The sequence below is a fragment of the Spermophilus citellus genome (genome assembly GCF_964194105.1).
Source record: "Spermophilus citellus genome assembly, chromosome: 8".
Taxonomy (NCBI): domain Eukaryota; kingdom Metazoa; phylum Chordata; class Mammalia; order Rodentia; family Sciuridae; genus Spermophilus; species Spermophilus citellus.
Window position 1 is genome coordinate 112,716,507 of NC_138189.1, and position 19,227 is coordinate 112,735,733.

General features: G+C 35.1%; 1 protein-coding gene and 1 pseudogene across 4 annotated transcripts in view; both read right to left on the reverse strand.

Annotated features, from left to right (window-relative positions):
- Positions 1-19,227, reverse strand: part of GRID2 (glutamate ionotropic receptor delta type subunit 2) — a gene marked incomplete at both ends in the record, with an annotated part of 1,503,481 nt that overhangs the window by 741,829 nt on the left and 742,425 nt on the right. For all 3 annotated transcript variants that reach the window (XM_081304511.1, XM_081304512.1, XM_081304510.1), the window contains one exon: positions 371-576. In XM_081304511.1, coding sequence (XP_081160637.1) covers positions 371-576 — 206 coding nt within the window. The remainder of the gene's footprint in view (positions 1-370; positions 577-19,227) is intronic.
- On the reverse strand, positions 6,042-7,149 carry LOC308654824 (actin, cytoplasmic 2-like; annotated as a pseudogene). Its single transcript has one exon. The product of its transcript is annotated as an actin, cytoplasmic 2-like (transcript).

Consider the following 19,227-nt stretch of genomic DNA (forward strand, 5'->3'; position numbering starts at 1 on the left):
AAATCTTTTCTCAGAAATAAAATTTTAACTTGCAAATTTAAGTATTAGTTAGCTGTACCCTTGTGAATTCATTCGTTACCTTGATAGATCTATTCAGGTCAACAGCACTTTTCAACCCTCATAAGATTTCTTAAAATTGTCCTGGCTTTGTGCCTAAATATACATAAATACTAACATTCTCAGCAATTAACTGGACAGTATGGGGTAAATGTGATGTGCAAAGAATTCGCTGTGCTTCCTCCATTAGTGTTAATGAGAGTTGAGCAGTTAATTCCCTCACCCTGCTCTTAACTTTCACTCCTCTGCAGGGCTCATTCCAAAGTATTTAGTTTTTCCACCATACCCCAACTGCATGATGATTTTTACTTACCTCACTAATGAAGGACTTGGCTGTGGCAGGATTCATAACAAGGATGGCTCTCCTAAGAGTGTCTCGATAGCGATTCAATTCCTCTATCCTCATGGTATCAAAGAGAGTGGTGATCATTTTATTGATGTTGTTTTCTACCTTTTGAAGTGCAACGTCCATTCCTTGCTGAGACACTTTGTCCAAAAACTCTTGTATTCCACGGATATCTAGGAATATTAAAAGCCCATCAAAGTTTGAGTTACAACACAGAAGGGAGTCAAAAGTTATTTCACTAATATCAGAATAGTTTATTGTTCCATGTTACGTAGGCTGTCTAAAATTACTGAGTATCTGATAGAACTCTCAAATATGTTTGTGGTTTGACCCCATAGATTGTGTGTCAAAAATGTAATTATTTTAAAAATGGATTTCTATCTATCCATTTAGAATTCTAAACTATCTTAACTCTGAAAAATGTGAGCATAGAATGGAAGGAGGTAGAGAGAAATTTCCTTTACTAAAGTATGGAAGAAGTAAAGTAGCTCTATTTTACTTGGCATTAAAGAATGGTATGAATATCACTGATGACAGATTAATATGAATCAAGGTTACCAGTATTTCTTAAAATAAATAGCAATATCATTAAATTGACATTTATAATCTAAATAAATAGCAACAGTGTTTTAAGAAATTGTCTTTAAACCGTATTAGGTCACTTGGACCACAAGTAAAGTATCTGCATTTTGGTCTATTTTATCAGTACTACCTTCTTAGCTTAAATTTGAAAGACCTGGTAGAATATAGTTTTCTTTTTAAGAGTATAAAGAATACACCATGTATGTAAAACAAATTTTAAAATACATTTTAGCTTTTAAGAAAACATTATAAATGGTATCACTTTTAAATGAATCTATAAAATATTCACACATCCATTCTAAAATAAGGAAAGTTCTGAAAAGTTACCAAAAAGTCCAGTGTTTACTTCACATTCAAATAAGGAAAGTAAAATCCAGTCTAAATAAAGAAATTAAAAACGTACACTTGAATATATATTTTACATACCAATAAGTATCTGCATGTTATCAATATGTCTTTCTAGTGCCCCTTTAGATGTTTATAGTAGGGATTTAAAGTGCTAAATATGATTGGAAGGTGTACTATGAACAAAATCTTAACTAACAAGGTAATAAGTCCAGGGTATAAAAAAGTTTAAAGGAAAAATAATTAGCAAAAGTAAGAAACAAATAGGATTTAGGAACATATTATGAATTGCTGAGGGCCATCGCCAAGTAGGAATGATGCATCAAAATTTCCTTGCCAGCGTATCCTATGTTAAATGGACTTGCCTTGGAAATTCGCTGTGACATTGCATGTGTATTTGAGAAAAGTGACCCTGCTCAAGGACGAGAGTGGATCCAGGTTTAGGGTGTATCCTGCAGGTTTTAGGAAGTATCCCGGTTAAGGATAATTTGGGTTTAAGGCGTTCCCGGTTTAAGACAATCTGGGTTTAGGGAAGTTCCAGGTTTAAGGTTATTGCTGCTGGGAATAGGGCGTATCCTGCTGCCTGAGTTCCCGTTGAGTTCTCCTGGAATTGAGAAAGTATTTTGGGACGTGAATTGTTCGGCTGAACTTGGATTTCCCCAAAACGTGTTTGTACAGGGCCGGTGTGAGTTCGGGAATAAAGAATTGCTGTTTGAATCTACAAGGTGTGTGGTGGCTCGTGATTCTGTGCCCAGCCAAGACTGTGGCAATGAATAGACTGTATCTTAAAATCCCTAATTGAGTGTATCTTAAGCCTCTCAAGGGGAATAATTAATACAAAAACACTAAATAAGCCGAAAGAACCAGAAATAGCTGTAAAATTAGAAACTGACAGGTAACAAAATTTTACATTTGCAAAGTTTCAAATTAATAAAAAATTTTTATTTCTTCTTATGGTTGCTTTTATTTTTAAAATAAATAGGCTATATTCACTTGTATGATGACTCACAGTCTTCAGAATAGACATCCTGTATAAATTCTACCTTACATTCCTCATTCCTAATTATATTAGAAACCCAAGCATTGAAGCAGGTTAAAAGGACAAAAGTTCAGCTAGAGCAGAACAAGAGATAGAAGAGATGGAATATCAAAGGTATTGTGTGCTCATTAAATATTCAACTTGGAAAGTACTTAAAGGTGTAAAACATTGGCACATGGATTAAATAAAGGATTAGTTCTAATGGAACTTGGTAGCCACAGGCAGAAGTATTACATCAGGACTTGAACACATTCAACATGTATTTTCTACCTTTGGTGTGAATATCCTTTGAATATTTAAATTGGCAAGTATATGTGTATACGAAATCCAATGTAGAGTCTAACACATGACAGGACAGTTCCTATTATCAATAACAGCACATTAACTGTTATGCTTCTCCACACATTAACTGACTATGCTTCTCCCACCCATAATGCAGTTGCCCAAAATCAACTGATAGCTGGCTAACCCAAAAAAGCAAGTATGAAATCCAATGTAGCTTTTGGGATGCAGTTGTTAAGCAGTAATAGTTTTGCTTATAAGAGAGGAGAGTGACACTAAATACTCATGATAAGTAGCAATTGCTAAGTGCAATGAGAGAAGGATCTGAATCATGCTATTAGCTGCTTTGTGTAAAAGAATCATTAAAAGAGAGAGTAGGACTTTGGTTTTGTTAATTAAACATGAAGATTACCATCACAATTATTCAGTTTCATTATCTGTATGCTGATTAGTTGGCAGTTAATGAACAAAGTTCCAAGGGTTACAGAAATAAAAATGACATGATGCTTGACCTCAAGGAGCTACCAAGCTGGTACCCCTCTGACTAGTGCTATTTATTGATAACAGAAAGTTAAACAACAGTTTCAGTATTTCCAAGTAATTATTAATTCTACTGACTAGATGATTTTATAATAGCAAGGGTTGGGGGCTCATTAACTGAGTTATTAAACATAAGATTAAGGGGAAAATAAGACTTTTCCCTGGGCACGACAAAGGAATTTGTAGTAAGCAAAAGAAAGGCCGACCACAAAATGCCCACATTATAATCCCCATAATCTGTGAATACACTAGGTTACCTGGCAAGAGGGATCAAGGATAAAGACAGAATTAATCAGGTGAATTTAATATAGAGAGACCAACCCATATGGGTAGAATCAGTATAATCTTGGGCCCTGATAATTGGAAGAGGGAGGCACAGGAGGAGCAACGGGGAGAGCAGACCCCTTAAGAATGGGTTGAGATGCAGTTGTTGCTGCCTTTTTAGTTAAGGGGAGGGGAACAAGAGTGAAGAAAGGTGGGTGAGCTGGTAAAAGTGAGGAAATGGATTCTCCCCTAGGGTCCTCAGAAAATAACACAGCCTCACCAGTACTTTGATTTTAGCCCAGAAGCCAAACTATCCAACTGTACTGTGTTGTTTAAGTCTCTAATTATGGGGTAATATGCTCACCAGCAATAGAAACTTACACAGAACTATGCTTTGATTTTTAAGTCAGCATTTTTCAAATTTTGGTCCACTGAATTTTATTTACGAATCATTTTGAGAACTTGTTGAAAATGTCTGAGCCCATCCCCACTCAGAAACACTCTGGACAAAATCCAGTGATTTTTCCTCACTTGATGGTTCCTAAGAGACCAACTTGGGTACCAGTGCTCCAATTTCTTAACCTTGTGTTACAGGCTCCTTTGAGAAAATTCATGGTGGTTATGAGTCGTCTCTTTCCCCAGTTAATATACATACCCAACACAATCTATACAGTTACATATTATATTTTTATCTAATCTGCTTGCTTCCCTTAAGCATAGTTATTGAAGGACCCAGATTAGTATTTTGTTACTACTTTTAGTGATTTTTTTTTTTCTTAGAGGCTTTTACCTCCTATATAGGTCTGTTAACTTGGAATAAGAATAGGAAATAAGATATTAGATATCCCATGTTAACAAAATAGTGCATACATTTCATTTAAATAGACATTTAAAATAAAAGTGTTAAGAAACATTACAAACATGTAAATACCTTTCCCAATAACCTTCAATCATTTTCAGTTACTAGTCAAACTCAAGTCATCCTGCAGCTTCAGGAAAAACATACCAAATTGTAGAAGGTTGGGTTCTCATGGATGCCAACTTTGAGATGGAAGTTAGATAACAGAAAGGTGATTAGGGACTGCTCTCAGGAATCACTCTTGTACATAAGAAAAGGGAGCAAAGAGGATACTGCAAAGAGATGTGGTGCTGTCATTTGGTCTCGAGGAACCTCCGTAGGGAGCTCTGGAGGCCTGATAGTCTTCAGAGTGAACCCAAGGTAGGTAGGTCTAGAAGAAGGAGAGGCTTTTTAACACTGCATGGATCTTAAGTAGTTCTCCACAGGTGAAGGCAATTCCTGGGGAGGGTAGTCAGCTGCCAGTACTCCCAACAGTTGTGGGAATAGGTCCTCCAGTTTTGAAAGAGGATTTGAGGGAAAAGATCCAAGTCTGAAATTTTCCTTACATTTTTGGGATCAAAAAATATTGTTTTGGTTTTCAGGAAAAATGATGTGAAAATCCCTGTTAAGTTATGTTTAGTCACAATTTCTGTATCTTTTTCTTGGGGGGTGGATATTGGGGATCCAACTCAGGGGCACTTAACCACTGAGCCACATGGTGTTTTATTTAGAGACAGGATCTCACTGAGTTGCTTAGCACCTCCCTTTTGCTGAGGCTGGCTTTGAACTCCTGATCCTGCTGTCTCAGTCTTCCAAGCTGATGGGATTGCAGGAGCGAACCACCACATTTGGTTTCCATCTATCTTTTATAAAACAACTTTTCATCTAGGGGGAAATAAAACTGCATTTGATACCACAAAATCAGGTTTGGATCCCCACTTTCTAGCCTATATAGATAGGCCTATTAACTTGGAATCAAGTTCATAATTGATAGCTTCTGTTTTTGTGTTTCCATTATTCTGTCTCCTTTTTTCAAATAATAAGATGCTATTTTCCTTTTTTTTTTTTTGTACATTTGCATTTCATTTTTCCTTACTCAATGAAGTGTTTCTGGGGCCTAATGTTCTCACATAACAGTAGAAAACCAAAAATTTGTCATCTGATAAAGAATTAAGTACAAAAAAACCTTACATAAATTAAAATGAATAAATTTACAGATGTAAATGCAAACTGTTTCTAACTCAAGGCAAGTAATAACCAATGGTGGTCAGGCGGGAGAACATTGGTAAGAACGGAAACTGGGTCCTAAGGCTCGGACTTTCCCACCCTGTTGGACCACAAGAAGTGACAGCTGGCCCAGGAACTCTTGCCAGCCCGAGCAATCCAGGAAGTCTGTCAGCTGACACATGAATACCCTGCGCAGATCACTGCTGTGGTCTCAGATTCGCTAAGCCACAGACTTCTGTCCTTTATGCACGCTCTCACCTCAGGTACCAGGTGACCGAGCCACATGGACTAAGGGCTTAAATCATAGATATGCACAGGGCATTAAACATATACCAAGGGAACAGTTAACTTGAATACAAGGTCAAAATCAGCAACGAGTTCTACGTTCCAGTGCTGACATCAGATACAAGCTTCAAGAACAATTTCTTTTCAAAGGCTTATTCTAGGTTCAAATTTGCCAGAGCAAATTTATACTTCAGATTCAGCACATGCAGCAGGTGCCTGGCACCTGCTCAGTCCATCTAAAAGCATTTGCGGTGGACAATGGAGGGGCCCCACTTCTACTCCTGCTTGCTGATCCACATCTGCTGGAAGGTGGATTGTGAGGCCAGGAGATGGAGCCGCAGATCCACACAGAGTACTTGCGCTCATGGGGAGCAATAATCTTGATCTTCATGGTGCTGGGGACCAGGGCTGTTTTCTCCTTCTGCATCCTGTGAGCAATGCCGGGGTACATGGTGGTGTCGCCCGACAGCATGGAGTTGGCATAGAGGTCCTTGCGGATGTCCATGTCACACTTCATGATGGAGTTGAAGGTGGTCTCATGGATGCTGGAGGATTCCATACCCATGAAGAGTGCCTCTGGACACAGAAACCGCTCGTTGCCGATGGTGATCACCTGCCCATCAGGCAGATCGTAGCTCTTCTCCAGGGAGGAGGAGGATGCAGCAGTAGCCATCTCCTGCTCGAAGTCCAGGCGACATAGCACAGCTTCTCCTTGATGTCACGCACGATCTCCCGCTCAGCCACTGTGGTGAAGCTGTAGCCGCGCTCTGTCAGGATCTTCAGGGAGTAGTCTGTCAGGTCCCAGCAAGCCAGGTCCGGATGCAGGATGGCGTGGGGAAGGGCGCAGCCCTCGTAGATGGGCACTGTGTGGGTGACTCCGTCACCAGAGTCCATGACAACGCCAGTGGTGCACCCAGAGGCGTACAGGGACAGCACGGCCTGGATGGCCACATACATGGCCGGTGTGTTGAAGGTCTCGAACATGATCTGAATCATCTTCTCTCTGTTGGCCTTGGGGTTCAGGGGGGGGTCTCAGTCAGCAGCACCGGGTGCTCTTCGGGGGCCACGCACAGCCCATTGTAGAAGGCATGGCGCCAGATCTTTTCCATATGGTCCCAGTTGGTGACGATGCTGTGCTCCATGGTATACTTAAGGGTCAGGATGCCGCGCGTGCTCTGGGCCTGACGTCACCCACATACGAGTCCTTCTGGCCCATGCCCACCATCACACGGGCACCCGACGATGGAGGGCAACATGGCCCGGGGACCGTTGTCGCCGGCAAAGCCAGCTTTGCACATTGCTGGAGCCATCGTCTATGAGGAGCGCAGAGATTTCCTCTTCCATTGCGATTGGCGGAGGACGGGTGGTGAGCAGCGGGAGGACGCCGAGCGCCGGCCAGCGGCAGCGAGTGACACCAGGTGTCATTTTTCATTTAAGAAAGAAACCTGTTCCTGTTCCCTGTATTCCACACGTGCCCAGCTCTCTACCTTATATGACTAGACGGTCCTGTGGTCTTGAGCTGGTTCATTTGGGCGCTTCACAGCCTTGCCTAAATAATTAGTTTAAGAGTAGTTACAGCACTGAAGCAGAGATTGATAAAGAGATAATGTAAAACAAATGGTCTTTTTTGGTAACACAAGTTGTAATATAGTTTGGGATTGCAGGAGCTAGGCGGTCTAGTGAGAAAGTACCTAAAGAGAAACAGACATAGCCAGCTCTTCTCCCAACTACAAGAGTCAATTAAGAAAAAAACAATTCAAAACCAGTAGCTTAGTTTGAAGTGAGCTTCTGTCACTTGCAAGAGGAAGGGTGTTGACTACCATATACAGATATGATACATAATTTTTAAAAATGTGGTAGTTTGATAATGATGATGCAGGCATACTTCCTGTACTCAGAAAGTTTACATTTTAGAGGAGGAATAGACATTTATGCAGGAAATTATGTGTTAATGTGATGTTGCTGAATATAGGCAATGTAACAAGGAATGAAAGCATGGGGAAAGTAGTAACCACCTACAGCTTACCTACAAGGGGAGCCATAACCTCACCTAATTACTGGGATTCCTGATAAAAAGAAATAGGATGTGTATCATGTTAAAGCAGTTTTTAAACTGTAAACTTCTATGCAGTGTACATTTTCATTATCAATTTCATTAACCTCAGGCAAAAGTTCTATTTTTACTTATTTTTCTGCTATTTTTTTCTTTAGACAAATGAAAAATGGAAGAAAATCTTGATAAGAAATAAAAGTTGATCTCTATAACATTCTTAGAACTTAATATTCTAGCAATCATCAATTTCTCTGTTATCTAAATTGTGTTACCTACTTAGGCCAGCTTCCCACAACAATTCTTGAAGATGTAGTGTCTGATTGGAACTTAATGATTCATTTTATTAAATCATGTAAAATGACTATATTATGATCTCTAAAGTAAGATTAATTTTAATCTTTTTACTGAAAGTGTTTTATATGAAAATAGATTACAGTAGAGAAATCTTAGTATTCGAATTTAATATAGAAATGCAATTCTAACCTGACCCTAGAAAGAAATCAGAAATATGATAAACCAGAAAAATAAGACTAGTACATGATAAGCCAGATACATGATATGTGATGTTACACCCCATACCATAGTCAGCATCCATATAGATGACTTTCTAAAACAATCATTGTGCCAATCACTAGGAAAAGTACTTGGAAGAGAATCTTGAGTAAAATGAAAACCCTTGTTGTCATTGAGGGTACTGTACATACCACCAGATGATAACAGAAACTCAATTACCACAGCATAATCTTGCAATACTACTCATTTTGCAAATTAAAGTTCTAATTTTGCTAAATGTTGGGGCATTCTCCAGAAAACATCAAAATAATAATTTATGGTCTGATTTTTGTATTCAAATATTACCTTTAAAATATTGAATTCAATAAGAAAAGAGATCTGTCACAAAGTTTGCATATCTAATTTTTCCTCTATTCATTTCTTTTCCTTTGAGTAGATTAGTCACATTTAATCATTTTGATCATTTAATGAACTGAAGACCTCAGTTTGAGCGGGAAGACTTCAGCACTGCACTTATCCAATCTTGGCATATCTGAAATTATTACAGTATGACAACTTTTAAAAATTTAGGACCTTGTGACTTTCTCTTTTTTTTGATAAAAAGAAATCCTTTTACTGCTCGATACATGAGATCTATCATTGAGCTGCATGAATTCTTCCCAACATGTGAACAGCAAAGCTAACTCTACATAAGACTTGTATTCTGAGAAAATAAAACTTTTTGGTATTGGACAATTTTAAAATTTTGATTTAGGAGAATTCTCACTTCAAAAATAATTGCAGTCATTTAGTGAGTACTTTTTTGGCACTTGTGGTACATTTTTTGCTTTATATTTAAAACTAAAGGTAACAAATGGTGTGAGTTTGAGGTGATATAGTATAGCAATTGTGACCCATTGATGACATTTTTTTCTTGTTAAGAACATGGGATTTGTTAAGTTCATAGGTTTTCAGTATGAGAGTCATCTTTACAATAATGCTGATCAATATTTTTAAAGGACATTTTACTGATGAATAAATCCAAAGTAGTCAAAAATATTTTTATAGAATTGACATATTATATACTAATGCAAAAGAAATAGTTCAATAAACTGCTTGCATTAATTACATGCTTAATGATGTACATTTAAGTAAATGAGAGAACTGAAAGCTGGAAAGTAGCCAAATGGGTAATAAACAGCTTTAAAACTGTCAAGAGAGAAAGTTAATAATATTATACTCATCAGACATTTGAAAACACCCTCCAGGTAATCATAAACATTTCCAATCAATTAAGAGGAACGTGTCCATTTTATGGGCTTTGATTAAACCTACATCAATATTGCCAAGGAATGTTATCATTTTTAGAAATGAATTTATGAGGATGGACATCTTATTTTTGTTTCACACGGGTCTTCCATGTGGCAACTAAGTTGCAAGAAAATGGTGACATAGTCAAGGTTAGTGCTTAAGTACATCAGGTTGCTTGCTGGAACTGACCCTTAATTTGGAATACCTAAATCAATGTTTTCATTATGCAGAAGAACTCATAAATAACACATTTGTGAATCCCCTAAATTTGAAATTTTTATTATTGTACATGGTGTTGTCAAAAAGTATGTATTTCTATTTTTAATGATTTGGTCATTTCTATGCTAAGGTATTTTACTTTATCAATACATTATGCATATTTATGCTTCTGCACAAATTAGTTAACAAATTACAGCAGAGATTTATATATGGTCAAAAACCTATTGCAGAATAGAAAAAACCTACCCTGTAACTATAAGAAAAATGTCAGAACAGCTAAGATAACAAAACATTTTTTTTAGCTGAACAAAACAAAATTGAACATATTTAAACTTAAAAGTGTGTTCTAAAATATTTTAAATCTTGAATTTTAATGAAAATATAATCTCCTTAATTTTATTCTTATAAGGATAATTTCCTTCAAACAAAATAAGGAAGTGCATGTGTTTATGTGTTCCTATCCTCACTTGTCCAATTCGGGGACTTCATGAAACTCAGATTGGTGCTTTAGAACCCATCCTTATTCCTGACCAAATTACTCGGTTCCAGGATTGACAAAAGACCCAAACAGAATATAAGACTTGATATCAATGATATAAATTTATATAAATAGATATAAATCCATATATGTGATATATTGCCCAAGGAAATTTCATCAGTACTATCTTCTGTAAGGATGCCTAGTGTTGCCTAAGAATGAAGCCAACATATGATTGAAATAGAGGTGAAGATTTGGTTAAGAGACTGTCTAACCACTTTCAATAAGTTCATGTCTTTATGTTGTTACTGAAATGAACTGCTTAGCTGCCTCTCATCCTTCTATTTTTCAGTCTTCCCAACTGGATCATCTGAACTGATTTATCAATATATCCTTCCTAATATTAGGCTGTGGGTCCAATATTATTCTCAGATAAAGGAAATTCTAAAAAATCCAAGTAGCGCATTTGAAGAGCACATAAACTTTATGGCTTGTGCCATTCTAATATATCAGTTATGTTACGTTCTACTAGACCAGAAATTTAACTTTGTTCTCATAAATACTCCCAGAGAACAAAACTCTTCTGTTAAAGTCATCTGTTTTCTTTTTATTTCTACTCTAAGGACCAGCCCCTCTTATAATTTTCTGGTTTCTATGTTATGTTAGTTGTCAGATTCTTTAAATCTGGAATTTATCCTTTGACTAGTACATCCATCTTAATTTTTTGCTTAGGCTTCTCAGATAGTGAGTTTTCTTGGATTACTGCCAGTGGCCTCTCATGAGTCTGCTTCAATACTAGCCCATGTATTTAATAATACTTTTTCTTGGAAAGGATTTGGGTGAAAATATAAATAGCATGCTAAATAAATTGAAGTTGATTTAAAATTAGAAGAGTTGGTCAACTATATAATGGGTGACATATTAATATATAGCATACATTTTAAAAAGGCAAAATTATGAGATAACAGAAAAAAAGCCCAAGTATTTTATATTGCTAAACAGAGGTATAGGTCTCAACTCTCTCAATATTGACAAGACAGTATGTGGCATTTTATGTGATCAATAACTGTGTCAGGTCTTATACAGAGAGATCAGACAATTCGAATAGCTAGGGACAAAGACATTCTGAAAGTTGGAACACATGAAATGAACATTGAGGTGAAAAAAAAATGAGACATCTTAAATGTTTATTTCAAAGTGTATTTATTATATTCCAGTGTTATTATCAAGATAACAAATATTCTATTACCACTGAAATTTATCTTTTGCTCTTTGAAGAAAATCCACCTCAGATGCACATCAACCACTTTCTGGTTTGTAACAATGTATTTTTTAAATATTTGTTTTTTTATGAATAAAATTATAGAGTATATATATTCTTTCTTTTTAACTTCAGGATTCTTTCATTCAACATTATATTGTTATATGTCTCCATAACTCATGATTATTGCTGAATGATATTCCATATGGGCACATGAAAATTCATTTAATCATTGTTAATTGATGGGCATTTGGTTTATTACCTGATTTGAATCAAAGAATGCTGCTGCTGCAACTATCCTTATACAAGAAATCTCCTTTCTCTGAAGTTGAATGGCTGGGTCATATAGTAAGTGAATATTTAACTTCATGAAAAAATACCAAACTATCCAATTGCTTGTGTATTTCAGAATCCAACAGCCAGAGTACAGGAGTTGCTGTTCTGCCATATACTATAGTCAGTATTGGCAATCTCTGTGTCTTCAGCCAAACTATTACAGGTTAATATTTCAATGTAGTTTTAGTTTGAATTTTCCTATAGTTTAAGAGGGTGACATACTTCTTGTACTTGTCATTTACGTACCTTCTTATGTGAAACACAAGGCTTTTGTTCATTTTGTAGTGTGTTTTGTTCTCATACTATTGCTTTGTTAGAGTTGTCAATATATATTGTATGAGACTTTTCAGAGTCTATATATTTAAATATATATTTAAATAACTTTTCTTGATATAAGTATTGAAATGTATTTCTCAGTTTGGATTCATCTGTTTTCTTAATGTTGACTATTATTGAGCAGGAAATTTTAATTTTGATTAGGTCCAAACTAAGTTATTGCTTGCTTTTTTGATTAGTTCATTAGTTCATTTATTTATTCATTTAAGTAATCTTTGTATATTCCAAAATCATAAAATCATAAAGCCCATCTCTGTTTCCTTCTAAAAATTTGCTTATTATTATGTTGAGTTTATGTCTACAATAAAACTTGAATTAAATTATGTCTTTGATGGGAAATTAAAAAATGGTTTTTTAAATTTTTATATTTTTCATGTAGATGCCTAATTGGTTCAGTATTATTGGTTACAACTACTTCACTGGAATGCATGCCTCATGCTTCAGTGCAAAGATGTCATACAGGTATCAAAATCTTTCAGGGAACCAATAACTCACCTAATGTGCAAGAGAATACACCAGAAAACAACCACATAGTAAGTTATACATGCAAACTCTCAAAAAGAAAATTTTAAATAGTAATTTTAAGGACACTGAATAAACTTCAAGAAAAGACAGAAATAATTCAATAGGAGATACTTAGCAGAGAGATTAAGGGAACTTAAAATAAATCCTTGAACTGAAGTGTACATTCAGCAAAATGAAAGATGAAATAGAAATCATCAATACTAGATTATAACAAATAAAAGAGTCAATGAGCTAAAAAACAGGCTATTTTCTCTATAGTCAATTTTATACAATTTTATAGCATCTTGCCATTGGGAAGAATAAAATTGACTATGGAGAAATAAAATACAGAAAATGAAGAAGATTAATGAAAAAAGCCTATGGAAAATTTGGAAGAGAATTAAAAGGGCAAATATTCAGATTATTTGGGTTCCAGAGGGGTTTCAGAATGCCAAAGGGGCAAAAGCTTATTCAAGTTTATAATACTAGAAAATTCCACATGCAGAAAGGTCAAAAGTCACTAGTAAGAGTCAACTCAACCAATTCTACTGAAGACATATTATAAACACATTATCAAAGTTTAAAGACAAGAGATTCTCAAAGCAAGAAGAGAAAAGCAACAAATTATATAGACGGTGATATTGTTTAGACATGAGATGTTCCTCAAAAGTTTATGTATGAGACAATGCAAGGAAGTTTGGAGGTGAAATGATTGGGTTATGAGAGCCTTAACCTAATCAGTGCATGGATTCATTGATGTGGATTAACTGCATGGTAACTAAAGGCATATAGGGTGTAGTTAGAGTAGTTGGGTCGCTCAGGGCATGCCTTTGGGATTTATACTTTGTCCTTGGTGAGCAGAGCTCTCTCTCTGATTCCTTGTTGCCAAGTCCTGAGCTACTTTCCTTGTGCCACACCTTTCCACCATGATGTTTCACCTCATCTTGATCACAGAGCAATGGATGAGCAATTGACTATCTATGGATTGAGGCCTCTGAAACTGTAAGCCCAAATAAACTTTTCCTTCTCTATGTTGTTCTGTCAGGTACTTTGGTCAAAATGATGTAAAACTGACTAAAACATAAGGTATTCAAATTCATCTGACAGATTTCTCAACAGAAACTTTACAGGTCAAAGGGGAATGGGATGAGATTTTTATAGTTCTGAAAGACTGCCAAGTAAGAATACTGTACTTAAATAAGCTGTCTTTAGAAATGAAGGAAAGACAGATATTCCCAGACAAAGAAGAGCTGAAAGAATTTATGATCACCAGACCTGTCATACAAGAAATGCTAAAGGGAATTCTTCAAACTGGAAGAAAGAGATGCTAATAATTAAGAAGACAACATTGGGAAGTATAAAATTGACTGGAAAGAGTTACTACAGAGACAAATACAGAAAGCTCTAATATTGTAAACATGGTGCACATACCATATAAACTTTTTAAAAACAGGACAACTAAAATAATAATAACTATTAGTTTGTTAAACAAAAGGAAATATAGAAAGGTGTAAAATGGTACATTAAAAATTCAAAATGTGGGCTGGGGACGTGGCTCAAGCGATAGCGCGCTCGCCTGGCATGCGTGCGGCCCGGGTTCAATCCTCAGCACCACATACCAACAAAGATGTTGTGTCCGCCGAGAACTAAAAAAAAAATATTAAAAATTCTCTCTCTCTCTCTCTCTCTCTCTCTCTCTCTCTCTCTCTCTCTCTCTCTCTCTCTCCCCAATCTCTCACTCTCTCTTTAAAAAAAAAAAAATTCAAAATGTGAGGAGGAATGAAGTATAAGCTTAGAGGTGTTTATTATTACTTTTGCACCTTTTTGTTTCTTTCTTTTCATATCTTATGATAAATGGCAAGATGCTATAATTTCAAAGTAATTAGTTAGAACTAAAAGATGTTTTTGCAAGCCCTATGGTAACTACAGTGCAAAAACCTATAATAGGCACACCAAAACTAATAAACATGAATCATAAAACACTTCTGGAGACAAGCCTTTAACCATAAAGAAATACTGAAGAGAAGCAGACAGGAAAAAAGGAACTACAAATCAAAGACTCAGAAATAAGTTCTTACTTATCAATAATGGCTTTAAATGTGAATGAGTTGCAGTATCTCATTAAAAGACAGAGATTGACTGAATTGATAAATAAAAACAAGGCCCAACTTTATGTTGCTTACAAAATATTTATAGCCCAGCTAAGAACACATGTAGACTGAAAGTGAAGGTATTAAAAAATTATCCCATGCAAATAGAATAAATAAATAAACAGGGGACTTTACCATTCTACTTTCACAATGATTAGGTAATTCTGAGCGAAAATCAACAAAGAAATGGCAAAATTAAACTTTACTCTAGATCCAATGGACCTAACACACATCTTTAGAATATTATAACAACTGAAGTCTATATAATTTCTCAACAAGACATGGAACATTCAACAGAATAGATCATATGTATGCTATAAAAAAGCATAAACAAATTTTTTAAAACTGAAATCATATTCCTCATTTCTGACCACAATAAAATAAAATTGGAAGTCAGCAACACAAAAATTTAAACTGCATCAGTGCATAGAAATTATATTTAAAAACAAATTGAAACAAACAAACAAAAAAACTCCTAAAGAACCCAATGAATCAAAGCAGAAATTAGGAAGAAAAATAATAGCAACCTATGCCTACCTACATCAAAATATAAAAAAGTTCTCAAATAAACAACAAATCATTGTACCTCAAAATACAAAAACACTAAATAGAGACTAAAAACAGAATACAAAGAAAAATGAAAATCTGATCTTTTGAAAAGACAAACCAAATAGACAAACTCTTAGCTAAGAAACACAAATACAGAGAAGACTCAAATACAAATGTATACAATCAAAGATGAAAAAGAAGAAACATTATAACAAACATCATAGATGTAGTTAGGATCCTTAGAGACTATTATGAAAAAGTTGTGTCAAAATTTTCATAATCTAAAAGAAATTATTATATAAATACACTTTACCAAGATAAAATAATGACAAGATAGATAACCAATACTAAATATTGAATAAGTAATAAAACATTTCTCACCAAAGAAAAGTCTGGATCCAGGTGACTTGATTGCTGAATTCTATCAAACATTTATGAAATAACTAATATAAATTCTCAAATTATTCCCCCAAATATAAAGAGGATTGAATTATTCTAAACTCACTGTACAAAGCCAGGAAGATTCTGGTACCAAAACCAGATAAGAAGAACAATAACAAATATATATATATATATATATATATATATATATATATATATATATATATATTTAATTTTTTTATATAGATACACTAATCCACACAAAATATTAGCAAACCCAATCCAACAATACACTGATAAGAAGATCAATCATTATCAAAATGTATTTGCCCCAGGGATGTGAAAATGATTCAACAGACAAAAATTAACAAATGGGATAAATCACATCAAAAGAATTAAAGACAAAGATGATATAATCATCTCAGAATACATAGAAAATTTTTGAAAAATTTGATATTCCTCTATGGTAAAAATACTGAACAGATTATGTATAGAATAAACATACCTCAACATAGCTGGGACCATATATAACAAAACTGAATGGGAGAAAGCTGAGGCTTTCTCTCTAAGATCTTGGATATGATAATGATAGTTATTTTCAAAATTTTATTGAACATAGTACTCAAAGTCCCAGTTAGAGGAATAAGGCAAGAGAAAGAAAGAAGGAACATCTAACCAGAAAAGAGAAAATCAAATTATCACTGCTTGCAAATGGCATGATCCTACAGGTAACGAAAACCCCAATGATTCTACCAAAACCTATTAGAATAAGTAAATCCAAGAAAGTTGCACTATATAAAATCAATATATGAAACTGGTACCATTTCTATATGCCAATAGTAAATAATTTTAAAAAAGGAAGAGAGAAAGAAAAGTCATTTACTATAGCTACAAAAATATAAGTGCTTAGAAATAAATTTAAGCAGTGAAAGAGCTCTCTAGTGAAAATTGCCAGATATTGATATAAGAAATTGAAGAGGACCTACAAACTGGGAAAGACATCCTATTGTCATGGACATGAATAAATTGAAATGTCCATACTATTCAAAGTAACGTACACATTTAATGAAATTCCTACTGAAATGCCAATGATATTTTCTCAGAACTTGAAAAATACAATCCTAAAATTTATTTGGTACCCAAGAAACCATAAACAGCAAAGCCATGGTGAACAAAAAGAACAAAGCAAGAGGCATTATACTACTTCAAACAATACTACAAAGTGATCATAAGCAAATAGATATGGTATTGGTATAAAAGAAGATATATGGACAAAAGGAACAGAATAGAGATACCATAAGTAAACCTGTGTAACTACAGTAAAATGTGTTTTGACAAAGGTGCTAAAAACATACTTTGAGAAAATGACCATCTCTTTCATATATATTTATCTATTTAATAAATAAAAGATTTTAATAAATAATTAACAGATTTTAATAAATTTGACCACAGTAAAAGAGAATGATCTCTTTTCCAAAATACCAGATCTTCATTTCGTTTTTCTTTTGTATTCTGTTTTTAGGCTCTATTTAGTGTTCTTGTACCTTGAGGTACGAATAAATGAAAGGTGGATGTACACATTCAGAATAATAAAACTAGACTCCTAGCTCTCACCATATACAAAAATCAAATAAAATTTTACTAAAGACTTAAAGATATGATCTAAGGTATTAAAACTACTAGAAGAAACTGTAGGGGACATACTTCAGCACGTTGAAATGGGCCAGGATTTTTTTAAAAGACCTCAGATTCTCAGATGCACAGGAAACAAAAGCAAAGATAGATAAATGGTACTATGTTAAACTAAATAGATTCTGCACAGCAAAGAAAGAATCATCAAAGTGAAGAGACAAGATATAGCTACACAGAAGGAATGCTGGACTATGTCACATTAGAGAGACAAGGGGTGGGGGGGGAGTCGGGTGTGGTGGCGCAGGCCTGAAATCCCAGTGGCTCTGGAGGCTTAAACAGGAGGATCGTGAGTTCAAAGCCACCCTCAACAAAAGTGAGGCGCTAAGAAACTCAGTGAGACCCTTTCTCTAAATAAAATACAAAATAGCGTTAGGGATGTTGCTCAGTGGTTGAGTGCCCCCAAATTCAATTCCCAGTACCAAAGAGAGAGAGAGAGAGAGAGAAAGAGAGAAAGAGAGAGAGAGAGAAAGAGAGAGAGAGAGAGAGAAAGAGAGAGAGAGAGAGAGAGAGAGAGATAGATAGATAGATAATACTTTGGCTTTAATACCCTGATGTACATAAACCATATCTCAACATTTTCCAGGTATTCTCAAAATACTAATTTTTCTTTTTAGTGGGTAGTCCAAAAGCAGGAAAAGGTTAAAACCTACTGCATTTAAAACATACTTCAGTTCTTGACAAGGCATGATGAAAATTGGCTTGCTTTTTAAAGTTATGACATATAAATTCATCAAATAGCATTTATTTCAGTCAATCATAGTAGAAACCAAATAAACATCTTTTTCTATGAAGCAAGTACCACTCAAAGTGGTACACAATCACTTCCCAATACTTGAACACATTCAAAGCCTTCTTTCCTTCAACACTCTTGCAGATGTCTTCCCTCAAGTATCAATTTTGAAAAATACACAAGTCTCATCTCAAATAAATTGTGTTACTCATGAAGATACAGAGCTGTAGGTGGACCAAAAACAAGTTGTTTTCTTGGTTGAGCCATGTATTTTCTACTTCAAACAACAATACTTTCTTACTATTGTACAATTGGTCTCTGCCCACATTCTTTTATCCCTCCCTTCCCTTCCACCTGGACATCATCTGCTTTCATAAGAATTCTTGCCCCAATAAGACCCTGTTAACTCATCTTATTCTGGGCAACATTAGGGAGGGGAGGGATGCAAACATTATGGCTTTGTTGTACATAGCTCCTATCCGGTCTTGGTGGTAGGGAGGAGCACATCTAGGTTCAACTGCTTGGTGCAGGTGTACTGTGGGAGAGGGAATCTCTAATGGCTATAATGAGTTTATGTGCAGATCTTTCTTTTAATTTAATATGCTGCTTTTTCTTCTTACACTGAATTTATAATAATTATTATTGTGTTATATGCTTCCACTCTCCTGTTCCATAAATGCTCAAGGAGGTTCTGAGAGAATCAGAACCATAAAAGAAACCCACATTGTCAATAAAGTGGACCAAATTCTTACATAATTTACTTCGTAATTGAGCACAAGTGCCTCTATCCCATGTAACCAGAGTTTTTATGTAGATGATGTGTATTGATTGATGATAAGTCAGAAATTTCAGTTTCAATAGCACTGACTGCAGTGTTATTACATTTCTGCCAATAACATTCAGAATATGTGCACCATTGAAGTTTCATGT